Source organism: Acanthopagrus latus, chromosome 13 (genome assembly GCF_904848185.1).
Source record: "Acanthopagrus latus isolate v.2019 chromosome 13, fAcaLat1.1, whole genome shotgun sequence".
Taxonomy (NCBI): domain Eukaryota; kingdom Metazoa; phylum Chordata; class Actinopteri; order Spariformes; family Sparidae; genus Acanthopagrus; species Acanthopagrus latus.
Window position 1 is genome coordinate 484,142 of NC_051051.1, and position 15,060 is coordinate 499,201.

The 15,060-nt window shown below is 44.4% G+C and overlaps 1 protein-coding gene across 4 annotated transcripts in view; it reads right to left on the reverse strand.

The window, feature by feature from the left end:
- sh3pxd2b (SH3 and PX domains 2B) overlaps window positions 1–14,389 on the reverse strand; it is a 36,722-nt gene extending 22,333 nt beyond the window's left edge. The window contains exons 1-3 of one of the 4 annotated variants that reach the window (XM_037118594.1): window positions 13,986–14,389; window positions 10,848–10,928; window positions 2,176–2,251 (exon numbers count right to left, since the gene is read on the reverse strand). In XM_037118594.1, coding sequence (XP_036974489.1) covers window positions 2,176–2,251; window positions 10,848–10,928; window positions 13,986–14,057 — 229 coding nt within the window. In that variant the 5' untranslated portion in view covers window positions 14,058–14,389. The remainder of the gene's footprint in view (window positions 1–2,175; window positions 2,252–10,847; window positions 10,929–13,985) is intronic. The other 3 variants (XM_037118595.1, XM_037118598.1, XM_037118596.1) reach the window with 3 other exon arrangements.
- Between the last annotated feature and the right edge of the window lie 671 nt (window positions 14,390–15,060).

Below are 15,060 nucleotides of genomic sequence, written 5' to 3' on the forward strand. Positions count from 1 at the left end.
GAAGGTTAAGGGTTTGATTTAAATAGCTAAGATTTGAAATTGTTGGAACTTCAAAGGTTGAACTTCTGTTGGCTGTTGGTGTGCACACCTGGCAAAGACAAGTTCTGCACTAATGCTCACATGCAGACAAGCCACTGCTGATGTGGAGATACCAAATAAGTAAAAACAGCTCGGGGCCTTGAACAAACCAAACCAAGTAGGGAAAACCGCTTCCGTGTCTTGTTATGATGGCCTCAGCCCACAGGCCAGACTTTTTTCTTGGCTGACAGGAAAATTATTCTGCAGATCAGGCAAATGTTAGCTTAGGACTCTAATATGACCTGATCCAGGATCTACAACTAGAAATGATCATCCTCTTAAACCTCATATCATGCAGACACTGAGCAAATGTTTGCTAACGACATTGTGCCACAAAAGCAAACAGTTCCACTGTGACATTCCTAGAGGGTGCCATTCAGAGTGCACTTCTCTTTCTTTCTTTAACCATTGGTATCTGTGCTGGGGACTGAGTTCCTACATCTGCAGCATTTCAGTGGTTATTTTCTTCAACAGAGAACAGGAGGAAGGCTCGACCAGCACCCAGAGCTTCATTTGAAGACAGGAAGAGAAAACTAAGATCCTTGATGGGAAGTAGATCAAACATTTTAGAGGAAATCTAGATATTACAGGGTGAAAAGTTAAAAGCAGGAAGAAGTAGATGTAGTTTGTAACAGCACCATCAGTGTGACTCTGTGCAGGGATGGTATGAAAAGCAGTGTTTTTCTGTCCCTCTTCTCCTCCTCCCACTCAGAGTTCATCAAACAGCCGAGTGTGCGTGTGCTTTTGTGTGTATTCTCTCAATGAGTTCCAGACCTGCGAGGCCACGGAAAAAAAAAACAAAAAAAAACTGTATCCCCCACTCATCCCGAGCGTGGTGGGGGAGATGTGGGTGGGGTCTCAGGGTGAGGCTTTCTTCCCGACTCTCATAAAGGATTACTTTCAGCAAGATCTAAATCTCAGATTGTTCCAAAAGTTGGTCACACACCCAAAGCCCATATTCCAAACAAACCTTGCTGCCATTGTGCTTGTGGGAAAGTAATGGAAACCAAAAAGAAGAAAGCATCATTTTGTCCAGTCAGGTTTACATAAGGTGATGATTCAGCAGGACAATCATGCGGCTGAGCCACGAAAATGGCTCATAATGAATGGTATGCATTATAACCTTTTCATTTTATGATCAGGTAGGTACTGAATGTTTCACCCGAAGGCTCCAACACTGATGTATTTAATGTTTTAACATGTCTGTGGGCTATATGCTTCAAGATCAGCTGAACACGAGTGAGTAGATGCATAAACATCATCTGTTCACAGAAACACTGTGGTTAAGACCAATCACTGTTGGAGCTGATGCAAAATAAAATGCTTTCCTCCAGTTCATTCACATCCATCACTGAGTATTACTGTCCACAGAAGGCGTCAGTGTTTCTGATGGACAAGTCACAGCAGCCGGAATGAGTCACGGACACAACAACACAGCGAGCGGGAATAAAGTCTTAATCCACGAGGCCACTGCTCATTTCATAACATAATGAAAAATACCAATCACAGTTTCTTAAATCGAAGATGACTGCTTTGGTTTGTTTTGTTTGTCCAACAAATAGTCCAAATACCTAAAGGGGCCCAGACCCAGACCCAGACCCAGACCCAGATCCAGACCCAAACCCAGACCCAGATCCAGACCCAAACCCAGACCCAGACCCAGACCCAGATCCCAGATCCAGACCCAGACCCAGACCCAGATCCCAGATCCAGACCCAGACCCAGACCCAGACCCAGATCCCAGATCCAGACCCAGACCCAGACCCAGACCCAGATCCAGATCCCAGATCCAGACCCAGACCCAAATCCAGACCCAGACCCAAATCCAGACCCAGATCCCAGATCCCAGATCCGTATCCAAATAAATGGGAGAAAGTTGCAAATCCTCAAAGAACTTTTTGGTATTTTTTTGTTGATATTTCTCAACTGAATATCAAATGAACTCTGTCTCTCTTCCTTCCAAACAAGTGTGTGTGTGTGTGTGTGTGTGTGTGTGTGTGTGTGTGTGTGTGTGTGTGTGTGTGTGTGTGTGTGTGTGTGTGTGTGTGTGTGTGTGTGTGTGTAGGGCCTTGGGGACAACGTGTGTTTAACTCTTACCTGGTAGGAATGGAATGATCCTGCGCTTTGGGTCCTTCTGGCCTCCTTCCACTGGGAATTTATCCAGCAATTCCATCTGAAACCCAACAATTAATTAGAACTTATTAGCACACAAAGCATTTACACTCAAACACACACTTCTCATTACACACAGCAGGATAGCTGAGGCGTACAAGGAAGAGTTCACATTTCTTTTTACAAATCAGCAGTTCCTACAAGGAATTCGGCCAATAAAGTAAGGCCTGCCAGTGATTAGGAACGTCCTGAGCAGATGGTATGGTTTTCCCCTCCACTTCTACGCTGTTAGCAGTGAGGCACCACTGACATAGTGGAACATTTCTGTTCCCATAAAGTCCAGAGAGCAGCGGCTTCTTATATCGGTTATTCCTTTTCTCTCGATTATTCCTTTGTTTCTCTTTTTACATCAAATTCTGCCATCAGAGTCAGTTTTCTGTTGAACTCCCATCACATTGTATACAGGCAGTATTTTATAATTTCGGCTCCTTTATTCATGACACTTAATGATAATTATTATGCTTTAACATATATCTATTCACATAGATTGTTTGCATATATCTAAACATATTTCGTGTGCTTGTGTGTGTCCTCCGCTCTGCGTACAGCTGGGCTCAATAAAATGGCACCTGGCCATGTTGACCAGTGAACTCTGAGTGCACTCTTTCTTCCTCTTGTGCATTTTCAGACAGTGGATCTGCACTTCGTCTTCCCTTATAGATCTTTGAACGGGACTTGAGGTAAAACCACATTAAATGTCCGAGCACCACAGGATTTGTGCTTCGGAAGGAAAATACTTGACTTAATTAAAACCTGAGTGAGAGGAGTGTATGAGACATTCTTTGAAGCTGCACTCAAATGACTGAATCAATAGTTCAAACACAGAAAGAGGTCTTTCACATTCCAAGGCAAATTCTATTTCACTACAAGAAAACAATGTTGAGCAGAATCAAGGAAGTCTTTCATGGCTCTGTAGAGCCAGCCAAAGTTCAGCTGAATGATTTGCAACAAAACCCCATTTTGTGATTTAATAGCCAATTTATTCGATTATTGTTCTATTTATCATAGTCCAACTATGAGCAAAGATAAAGGTCTGTGAGTTTGTGTTGCAACCAAACCAAACTGTTGAGTCTGTCCTCCTTGATGCACATCATATCAGAACACCAACGGCAACTGTCCCACATGCAGACTTCCTCATCTGGAGGTTCATCCATCACATAATGAAACTGAGGATTTCTGACTATGTTCTGTTCAGTGTCAACCCGATAAAAACATTTTTGAGGCAGCTGAAGGTCGAAACAAAATGGCTTGCCAAATATCTAAACAGGGATGTTTTTCATTCCCTCCACTGCTGCACAGCTCTGAAGCTTCACTGGGATGAGATGCTCATTTCTTAAATACAGTATGCAGGACTGGCAACACCAACTCAGAGTGTTTACCCTCCATGTCAGATCACACAGTAAGACCATTTCTGAGCTAAAATCAACAAAGATACCAACTTCTGATGTGTTGTGCAAGATGATCCCACTCATCATGTGTTTCATAATGACCAGAGTGATTCTTGCTCTCAATATGAAACAAAAATGAATCAATATGTTAATATTACATAACAAAAAACACTTTGAACATAAACTGATCGGTCTCCTCCGAGCCGCCTCCTCTTGAATCTAATCTCATACGTGTGAATCAGCAGGTAGAAGATGTGATATAAGATGCTGATGTGATTACTGATGTGAGTTCTGATTTATTATTGGAATTTGTAGTTCTGAGTGTGTTCACGACATTTACCGGTACCTGATGTTTTCACCAGTTTCTATAGTGACTTTTCCAACAATAGAAGTCGAGCACAGCTGTCACAAAATGACCTCTGGTAAATTTGAAAGAAACAAAAACTCGGATTGAGCCAAAACCAACAAAGAGAGACGGGGAAAGTGTAATATGAGGTGAGGTGATTGAGAGGTTATGGGAAAAGCAGAGACGTGAGCCAAATATAATCTTGTATTAGCTACTATATCCTGCCTCTGTTGAGCCTGGTGCCAAAGAGGTGTTGTTGCCATAAAACAGTGAGTGGCATAATGTTTAAACAGCCTCACATCACCTAAGTAGATAGAGTCTGCCCTCCTGCCACTGTGATCCTCACTAAGACAACCTCAACAATAGATTCAGTGTTGAAAACTACTGAATTTGCATTTTATATCGCCCATGAGTAAATATCCACAGGTTAAACAAAGCTTGAGGTTTCATGTAGTTGTAACAGACTGAAAGAGTCTGACCGCTGAGATATAACAGAACATGATATATGTGTTACAGTCTCTGCACATCTTCAGCTGTGAAGAAACTGGACTTGGTTCCGTTTCCACTTCACTTTTTCTTCACTAACTCGTTCTGCTTCTCCTGTAATAGTCTGACCATTTCATGCAAAGCCTCATTACATACACAATGAATGATCTGAATGAGAAAGACATAATCAAACAACACCATCAGCTTTTACACCTCACAGACATGGCCTTTGGCAGTTATTGCATCTCAGAAAACTGCTGTTGGATGGTTGAGATTTATATTACATCCTAGAACAGACCAGATATGGTTGCACTTAAATGACTTCACAGTGACTCTGACCACTCGAGCCTCCCATCATAAAGCTAAAGCCACAACAAAGATTTCCACTGCTAAACAACAAAGCAATGAAAAGAAGGTCAGAAGAGTGAGCAGTGAACTAAATCAAGACCAGGGAAGAGGTGAGCCGGTCCACTTCAGTCCCACATACAGCAGAAGACAGAGAAGGAGCTCAGAGGAGCACTGAGGGCTTCAGATGCTTCATCATCATCGACACATTACCACCTAAAGAGAGACAGCATAAGCAAAGAGACGAGCGGAGAGCCAGAGAGACGAACACTGCAGGGCCGATACCCCACACACTGTAATGGTTCCCATGTGTCTGACTGAGTGCAGACACACCCAGTCTCTGTGTCTCACTGCAAACCTTGTATCTACTCTGTAATCAGAGCCACTCCAACAAGAAAAGGCATCTGGAGAGAGTAAAGATGTCTCTTCAAAATACCAGTTACATCATGCACCCGCCATCAAATATTCATGCTCTACAGGCAGCAGGAGGACAAGCCAGACGGCACACACTCAGTCAATCTCCACATGACATTCACGTCTATGAAGTATGTTACTGTAAACTGCATCCTGCTGAGTTCACTTAGATTAGAAGGACATCGATGCCACATTAGTGCTATATAGAGTGAATAACAGCTGGACAGCACAAACTGATCACATGTAGCAGTTACAGTCTATGAACTCATCTGTCCTGGAGATGTGCTGTAATCTCTTCTGTCATTTAAAACTCTGTCAACAGTTACATTTATACCATAACCTGCCACTTTTCACTCCAGGACTCATTCACCGACACATGGAGGGGAGATAGTGCTATTAATATAAACAGTGCTACTCAAACAGCAACACTGAGCAAAGGAAAATGGACTATAAACAATTTGAACACAACATAAACCTGTTTATAGCACAGCCTGGTCATTGTGCTGTGTGGTGCTGATACTGCCACTAGTTCACCGGGCTGTAATTTGTCTAGTCCATATCCGCTGTAACCGCATCATCAGCCTGCAAATAAAGGCCTAATAAAGAAGATCTGAGACGCCCGAGACTGCTGAGTGAGAGTATAAAGGATAGAACAATGGCTGCTCTCTCTCCACATGCCTAGCTCACTAGACCTCACATTCTTTGACTGTTCACTGTACATTCATGCTTGAGGTCATATTTAACCCTCTGAAGGGACCCAAGCTGAACCGCCACACATCTGTAGGAGCCTGAGCTGCTGATCCACCTCAGACAGCAGAAAGAAGAAATCATCCACTGACTGTCTGTCAGTATTAATGGTTGAACACTATAGTGATGATGCCACGGGCTCATCATCAACTGGAACAGCTCCAGAAATACATGGTCTTGATTAATTGATACGTTGGACAGTTTTTTTGGGTAGAAATTAAGTAAAATTCAGTCAAACTGCAGATGACTGCTTTCCTTGTTTCCACGGAAACAGATGAGGATGAGCTCAGTGTGAACTTGTATGGGCTCAGCTGGTCCCTGAACAGAGTAAGCAGGTATAGATGGTTACATCTACCTTTAGTTTACACAAGTCTGCCTGTTTCTCTGACTGTGACTAATAATGGTCGCTTGGTTAGTATCCTGGTGGCATGTATCTGGGGATTCATAGGCGATATTGGTGCTTTAAATGGTCCACACCAGTTAATCTCTTTATGTCATATCCACCTCCAGAGAGGTCACAGCAGAGTTTAACAGCAGCACCTGAGGGTCCGTAAGGCTCGATGTGGCTCAGTAAAGGTTCTTGACCCAAGGTTGTCATTTACGATCTTCAGGGGCAATATGAATATAATCTTGTATCACGGTCTATGTGCTTTTATATATCAGTGTTGATATACTGTATTGTTATGTACTGAGATGTGTGGTTCAGCTCAGTCTGGTGCTGGATTGATGTAGAAATATCTCAATTACAGACCAATTCAGAAAATCTGGATCAGATTCCTTTGTTTCGTCTCGTACCATCACACCCTACCTTGAGAACAGAAACTGTTAACTAAAGAAGTATATTATAACTAATCATGTTTTTTTTGTTTTTTAAAGCAGGAACCTGCCTTCCTGAATGATATCCTGTCTAACCCTCCAGTTGTGCGAGTTTTAGTTTAGTTTAGTTTTTCTCTAGCCTTGTCACTCCGGTGTTTCAGCAGCGTACTGCTGCCCACCACCACCTCCTCGCAGCCAGTCACAATGTTCATCCACTGATTCTGTAGACCCACTCACTCTATTGTTGGCTCTTCAGCAGCAAGGTACACCTCCAACAGGTCAACAGTCACCATGTGAAGAACAACTTCCCAAATCTAAATTCTCACTGTAGATTCGATCAATTTCTGTTTGGTTCCATGTCATTAAGCAGAGACAGTGGAGTAAGTGATGGGAAGAGCAAGTGCTTGTCATCTTGTCAACAACTGGTTAAGCTGCAAAACAGGGTTTCATTCAGACTTGGCTTTCTATGAGCCTGCTGTTAGGAAACCACTGCCATCCCCAGCAGTCAGAAATGAATGCATACGAATAACAAATTCAAAAAAGGCAGCTCATGATGTTTTTTTAGAGCACAGTCCCACCGATGGTTCCTCTTCAGTGGATTAGATACTTGGAATTCTCTGAGTAATCATTCAGGGGGACCATCATTTTCTTTCACATTACTTAGTCCACAACGACAAGAACTAAACTAAACTCTCACACTGAGGACTAAGAACTTCACAAACATGTTCTGGCTTGTTGTTCCTGCGCGAGTGTTCATACAGCACATTTCACTCTGAAAATGGCCGATGGACAAGAGAGAAATGAGCACATTGTTGCTGCTCTGTGAAATGTGCACTACAAGCAGCCCCGTTAGCCCCGAGCAAAATAAACCGCCCCCCTCCCTTAAAAAACATTTGTTACTTGATTACTGCAAATGGAAAATATGTGAAAGCTGTGCAACTGTGACTGAGCGAGCTGCGGTGTGTCCTTCAGCTTTCCTACAGTAAAAGTCTTTCCAGTATCAAAAGCAACTGGGAATGCTGGAAGACTAAGCCTGTGAAGTGGGATGGACACGTGTGCAGCATGGAAACTGTTCTTAGTGACATGGAAATAAAACTGCAGGGCCTCAGGGATGACCCCACGGTCTCTAACACAGGCTCTCCAGTTTCCATCTGTCTGGAGCAGCACATCACTCTACTGCTGTTCACAATCTAACACAGTGAAACAGTGAGAGGGGAAAACCACACAGGTTTATGTGAAAATGCTAATTTGCACAATTCATTCTCTCAGTATTCAACAGCTTGCAAGACTAACACATACTTTGCATTACATACATTTATGCATTAGTGCAGACCATAATTCTGTCTCACGTGGAGTCCTTTGCCAGTTTGCAGAAATGGAAACTAAACTCTCTGATGCCGTTTGTGGTGGTAGCAGCTTCACAGAGGTGGAGGTTTAGGTGTTGGAGGAAAGAGGTGGGTGAGAAGTAGCAGAAATATCGTCGGTGAGAAGAACATCTGACTCCTGCTGGAAGTTCAAACACACAACATCCCTCATGAGGGAGATTCTTCAGCAATGACGGAGCATTTCTGAGTTAATTCTACACCGCTCTTGTTTATCACCTCCATTACCGGGTAAATACTTTAATCTGTCAGGAGAGTCATTACTGGGCAAGTTAGTGCAACAGAAGTACTTTTAAAAAGGTGAAGGATTCAAATAAGTGTGAGGATGAGAACCATCTGGTGACACACACAACATGCTGCAGATTTGAGCTGATAGTGTGTCCCAATATAAAATACGCACATGTCTTTAAATAATGAAAACCAAGCAGGTCTGGAAGAATAGCAGACCGAGCGGGGGATCAGTGATCACACAGAAGGCACAACCGGGCCAGCTGTGTGACAGGATGTGGTGAATAACACTTCCTGTCTGGTTTTTACTTCTTCATCTTTTCTATATTTATATAAACCACTCCTAATCCCATGACCAGACGACAGCACCAGGCCACAGAGTGACAGACGACCCAAGCCGGCACGATGAAGTTAAGACGGTAACTAGAGGAGCTGAATGACTCGACTCTGTGTCAGGACGCTGGCCGGGCAGCTGAATGACGCGTGATGATGTCACACCTTTGCTTTTACACTCCTCATAATGCACAATGTAACAGGTCAATACAATTCAATTACCTTTCAATAAAATTACATGAAACAGCTCTACAAACAATGCTGACGCATGCAGGTACAATCCTGCGTCACAGTGAAGCTGATGACATTTTGAGCATTTTAACATTTTTCTAAAAAGAAATCCAAAGCCTCAAGGTGGTCTATAAAATGTCAACCTAAGATGAGATAAAAGACTGTCTTGTAATCTGTTCGGCTGAGTTTATCTACGTCTCCTTCACCAGTGAGAGCCGACCAGCAGGCTGCCCACAATGAGGAAGCAGCTGAACGGCCTGGCCGGAGTAAAGTCCGGCTGGGGATGTCCCTGCTGGAAATATCTCCTACGTGCTCATCTAAGTCATCTAACCATTGAAGATTATCTTATTTTGATATATCTATGTTAAGAGATTTGGTGCTTCTGAGCACCGATGACAACATGAAGAGTCATTAATTAGCCTCATCTGGTGCTAAGATGTCTGGCTCACGTACACTTTCCAGCCCTGGAACAACACTGAAGAGAAACCGTCCCGAGCATCCTCCTCTCTGCAGTCACACCGCTAACACACTTTGAAAAGCCAAAACATCGAAAGCAAAGCTTGAAACCAAGATTAAATAACCAAAATAAGGAATCCAGTCTGAATACTCCATATGTAATTCACAATAGCTACAAGAGCCAATGACAGATGTTCATCCAACTATTCAGACGCAGTGTCCAGAATCTTAAACTGTTCATACAGCAACATTAATCAAGACAGAAAACTTAGCAACAGAAATAAACATGATGTCAAATTCATACTCAAAACTCACAGGTGGCAGCATGTCACCAGAATAACTGCTAACTGCTGCTAAATACTGCTACAGTTAGCTTGTTAGCCCTGCAGCTAGCTTCAGGTTAGTGTTACAATGCTAACACAGGACTTTTGGAAAACTTTGTTATTTGTGTCAACACACCCAATATGACTCAGTTAGACAGAGGGACCGAGTCTGTGCTTCTGTGGGAGGAGACAAGCTTTTGTAATTGTTGTTGCTGGTTGACAGAAGCTGAACAGACGACTTAATACCTCATTATACTCTATCAGCAGAGAGCAGACGACAGCCCTCACTACATGGGTTTTGCCCATCTGTGCTCAGAACACCACACAGATGACTGTTAATGGCTATACATAAACTTTCAGTTGGCCCGGGCTCAGCAGCACAAAGGTGCAACCTTTAAACAACAATCATGAGAGTGATTTATATGTGAGACTGTTGGCAGCTTCTTTAGGCTGAAGTCAAACTAACAAAATTAGTAATGAAACAGTTTGCATTCTTCTGGTTAACATTACATCTGCTGCCTCAGAAAACCCCAGTGGAGGATTATAATTCTTCATTTCATTGCTCATGCTTGGACCATCCTAATCAATTAAAAGGAATTTAATTCAATTAGGGCTGACAGTCTGCTTCTCCTGAATCGACTATGTGCTCATTAAAAGCGGTTGCCTTCCTGGGTTTCCTTGAGTCCACGCTCTCTAAGCTCCGACGTGGCCGGGGCCCAGATCCATTACCTTGGAAAGAGGAAGAGAAACTAGGATACTAATGAGATTCCCTCCTTGTGCAACACACACTGCCAGCGTGACGTTCAAGGATGATTCAGACATTTCTGTGGTCATCAGTGCGGTCGTCACATTCATCACTGTCCTCCATTAACTTCATCGGGACATTTTCCGACTCCTCTCGTACAATATAATTACCCGCGTCACATGGGTGGAGCAGGGTCTGCAGGAGGACAGAGCTGTGTGGACACAGTCACTCCATTCACTACCTGACCCGTGCTCGTCTCCGCTGGTGGAAGAGCTGTAACTCATCACACTCCTTGACCCCTCAAACTAACTGCACACACCAACACACACTAACACACACAGGAACACCCTCACTCACCTGCAGGTCGAAGAACTTGCTGTAGCGTCTGTAAATGACTTCTGTGCTGCCATCGCTCCAGGACACTTTGATGATGTAAACCTGGAAAAGCAGGACAAAAACAAATGAAACATTTAAACTAACACGCCTGACTCATTGTGCCAGTAATGCCACAAAATATAGACAAGCAACATTCATCTGTGTCATCATCTGTTCACATGCACACAGCAGGGATATCCGGTGATGTCATTTCCCATTCCAGCTGCATCACTTCCTTCTGAGCAGGAAGTCATCAACCTGGATCGACGCAGCAGATCTGACCATGCTGTCTTTTTGACAGACATTGTCTTGAAGGAACATGAAGAGCAGAGCAGCAGAGGAAACATCAGCTCCTGACTTTGAGGTGGAGACATGACACATGACATGAATTCACAGTCAGAGTTTAAGTTAAGCTTCAACTTGACTTCTCGTGTCTGTCTCATTCAAACAGCATGAACAATCCAACATAAGCATGGAGCCTGATCAGAGCAGGCAACAGACACAGTCCTTAATGTGCTTCACTAAAGAAGAAGAAGAGGAGGGGAGAGACGGGGAGGTGATTGGAAACTCCCTGGTGGCTCTCTGTGTCTGGCAGAATGCTGCTGGCCTCGCTCCCAGACCTTCTCTGGCCTCGCTGTCTCTTCCAGAGCACCGGAGTCACATACGGCCATGGATGGACCGCCTCCAGGACCTCCAGAGGCCAGCAGGGAGGCTGTCTTCATTCAGAACAGCACATATTTATGGCAAATTCAGTGAAGCCAAGTGAGGACAATCTGTACACTAAGATGAGCAAAGGCACTATTTTCAGAATATTCTCTGTGATATTTACCAGCTAATGAATTCTCAACAGTTAAGAGGGAGAGCCGGCATATTCAAAAAGGTGCAGAATTACTTTGTTTTCCTTGTTAGTCATTAAAAAGAATTATGACATATACGCTCTTTAAACTACAAGTACAACATCTACAATAGTAAATGAGTCTGAAGCACAGCTCTGCAGAGGGAAAGGAGAGCAGCCATAAAAGCTTCTCTGGTCAATGAAACACTAATACTCCCAATAAACTGCCCCTATAAGTCAGGGCCAAGCCCAGTTCCAATTGTTACCCCTACCCTGACCCTCCAGGGTCATCAAAAGACCAGATAGTCATGAGGAAATCAGTAATAACAATGTAAAATTAGCTAGTTAGTTAGCTACCAAGTGCTACGGGGTACATGGTAGGGTCCATTTTTGATTTCTACATGATCACTTCAAGCAAAGCAGGTCTAAGTTGCTTTCCGTACTGTCACAGATACCTCGTGGGCTGTGGAGGACTTCCGGCGTCCGGCCGACACCAACAGAGAGCAGCAACACGGGCTGCACCGGACAGATGGAGAAGACCCGGGACCTGGAGAACTCTGTGTCCTTGACCACTAACACTCACCGCAGGTCTGCTGGTCCCTTAACCCAGTCATCATTTTCACACACCAATGGATTCAGGCCAGCATATATGAGTGCACATACAGGCGCACACCATGTACATGGAACTAACAGGAGCCCCTGCTGAGGCCTTGGCCCGGGAGCGGCTCCCACTGTCGGCCCTCTGGATCCTGAGCTGTCATGTGTGTCACTTTATACCAACTGTGTGCACTTTTGCAGACGAATGCACCCACATGTATCCTCCACGACTCACTTCCACACACCATGATGAAAGCTCCACTGTTGATGGCTCTTTGTCTCTCTGACATTGTTGTCTCCCACACAAGCTTTCCAACAGCAGCAGCACAAACACAGGAGGAAGACTCACTTTCTGAGTCCTCCTCTGTCTCCGGGTCCATACACAGTAATGGACCTTCACAGGAGCAGATACTGTGTGGCAGTGAAAAGACACTTCATGAGACAATGACAGCATCTTCACCTGACTTCTCTTATACATCAGGACATTATCACCTTTAACGTCTCAGCTCTACTAGCATTATCGATAACTCTGGATAATGTCTCTGAAGCAGACATGTTTGATTAAACAAAGCCTAAATGATTTCTGTACAGCTGAAGTCACACAACTATTAAAGCCACATGACATATGGTGAGTAGCCCGACGCTCAAACATGGCCTTGTGCTCCTGTGATGAGCTCAGACACTGTGCGTGTGATACTTCCTGGTTACTGGGGCCTTCAGGTATGATTTTCTGACTAAACTGAAAAGCCTGAGGCGTGACAAAGCTGGGCTGCTCCATCTGAACGCTGTACTCATGGGGATTAGTCTGGATGGTGTGAGGACTGGATTGATTTGCCTATTAAGATGTTTTCTGGGCTCGAGCGCAGCCCACACGTGGCAGCAGGCGTCAAGAAGCACCAGAGGACAGTTTGTCAGACTGCAGACTGGAGATAATAAAACAATGTCTACATTCACATGTGACACTGAATGTTGTCGGTCACTTGAAGGTATGCAGACTCAGGGTCACATGAGCCTGATCCATCTGAATGCTGCTGAGTGGGACCCCTGGTCTGAGTGGGAACTCTGAACAAAGACCTGATGAATGAGAGCTCACAGGGACGGGTCTGATTCAGAGTGAGGCGACATCACACAGAAGAGAGACTAGAACACTCTTTAAACTCTTTAAACGCTTTAAACTCTTTAAACTCTTTGTTGAAAAGTGTTTAAACTGCGCTGTGTACTTTCAAGTTCATCTCTGTAGACACTCACATTTATTTTCCCTTTAACTGAATAAACCAGCTGCTCTCAGAGGAACACAAGGTCCCAGATCACAGGCCCAAGATGGAGGGGTGGCAGGGTCCGCCACATATAAACAGAGTGATACAGTATCCCCTGTGTTTGTTTGTTTGTTTGTTCAGTCATGCCAACAAACAGTTTGTCTACTAACATGTTCAGACATTAAAACAACGGTGTGATTAAAAGCTCCTCTCCTGAACTACACACTGCTGCTTTAACAGGACTGTGGTTCTGGATCAGACAAATCCTCTCTGACTGGCTTCATAGTGAAGTCCTGGTCTGTCTACAGACTGTAATCTGACACTCTCTTTGTTTTGAACTTCTCCCGACAGGAAGCAGAAGTTCTGCAGTCAGACGTGGATGTGTTGCTCTCAGCAGCCTGACTTCAGTCCAGATGACAAAATGAGACTCACGTAGTGTTTGTTGGGATTCCTCCTCTTCTGGACGTCCTGCACGGTCACTTCGTGCACGGTGCGCCGCGGCATTCTGCCTCCTCCTCTTCTTCTTCTTCGTCTCCGTCAGAGGACAAAACTGCAGTCCGTTAGTTTGAGGAGCGATCAGACTCCGAGCTGACAAACTTCTGCCCGGCGACGCTTCTTTGTCATCCGGGACGCTCAGATCCGTAAAAACCACCGGACGCGACACACGCTTTTATTTCTGGCGTCAGATTTCCTGTCGGAACATTCAGCCGCTCAGCAGCCACAAGTTAGCGACCAGTCGGTTCTTCGTCCCGTCCCGATGACGGCTCCGACCAAACTCCCAGCCTATCCCAGCTCGCCCACTCCCAGCTCTGAGACTGGGAGGCTTCACCAGGCTCCGCGGACCAGCCCTCCCGCGTCAGAGCGAACCAGCAGCTGAGGGGCCCGTGGCCCCCTCTGCGCACTTAAAGCTGTATGAACCTGTGTTAGACTCTGAGCCACATGGATCAGAACCTCTAGACACAAAGAATCCACAAAATACAAACATCTGAAGAGACACACCACTTTGTCAGTGTGTGAGCAGCATGCAGGGGCGATGTGCTCAAGAGCACTTCAGTAGAGGACATGTTGGTTTGTCTGTGGCTCTTTCATCGGCCCAGCCCACACGTCGAATAACCCTATAATAATGATAATAATAATAATAATAATAAACAATGATAACAATAGTACAACAACAATAATAATAATAATGATGCATTTTATTCAAAGGAGCCTTTCAAAGCTCTCAGGAGACACACAAACACAGCAGCAGTCCATCCAACAGTCCACATCAGGTGACACCTGACCTGCACCTCACCACCACAGTCTCACTGCACCATCACTCAACACTCTTCTACAAACTGATCAGGAGTTAAAGTCACAGTGACACTGGGTTGTAACTCGGGTCAGCCTGTGAAGATGGACTCCATGCAGACTCCACGTCGGGTGTGATGATGTTTAATATCTGTAACAACGTCTGCAGTCTCGTTTAGCCACTTGTGGCCAGCTGTTGTTTTAAGACATGAGTTTT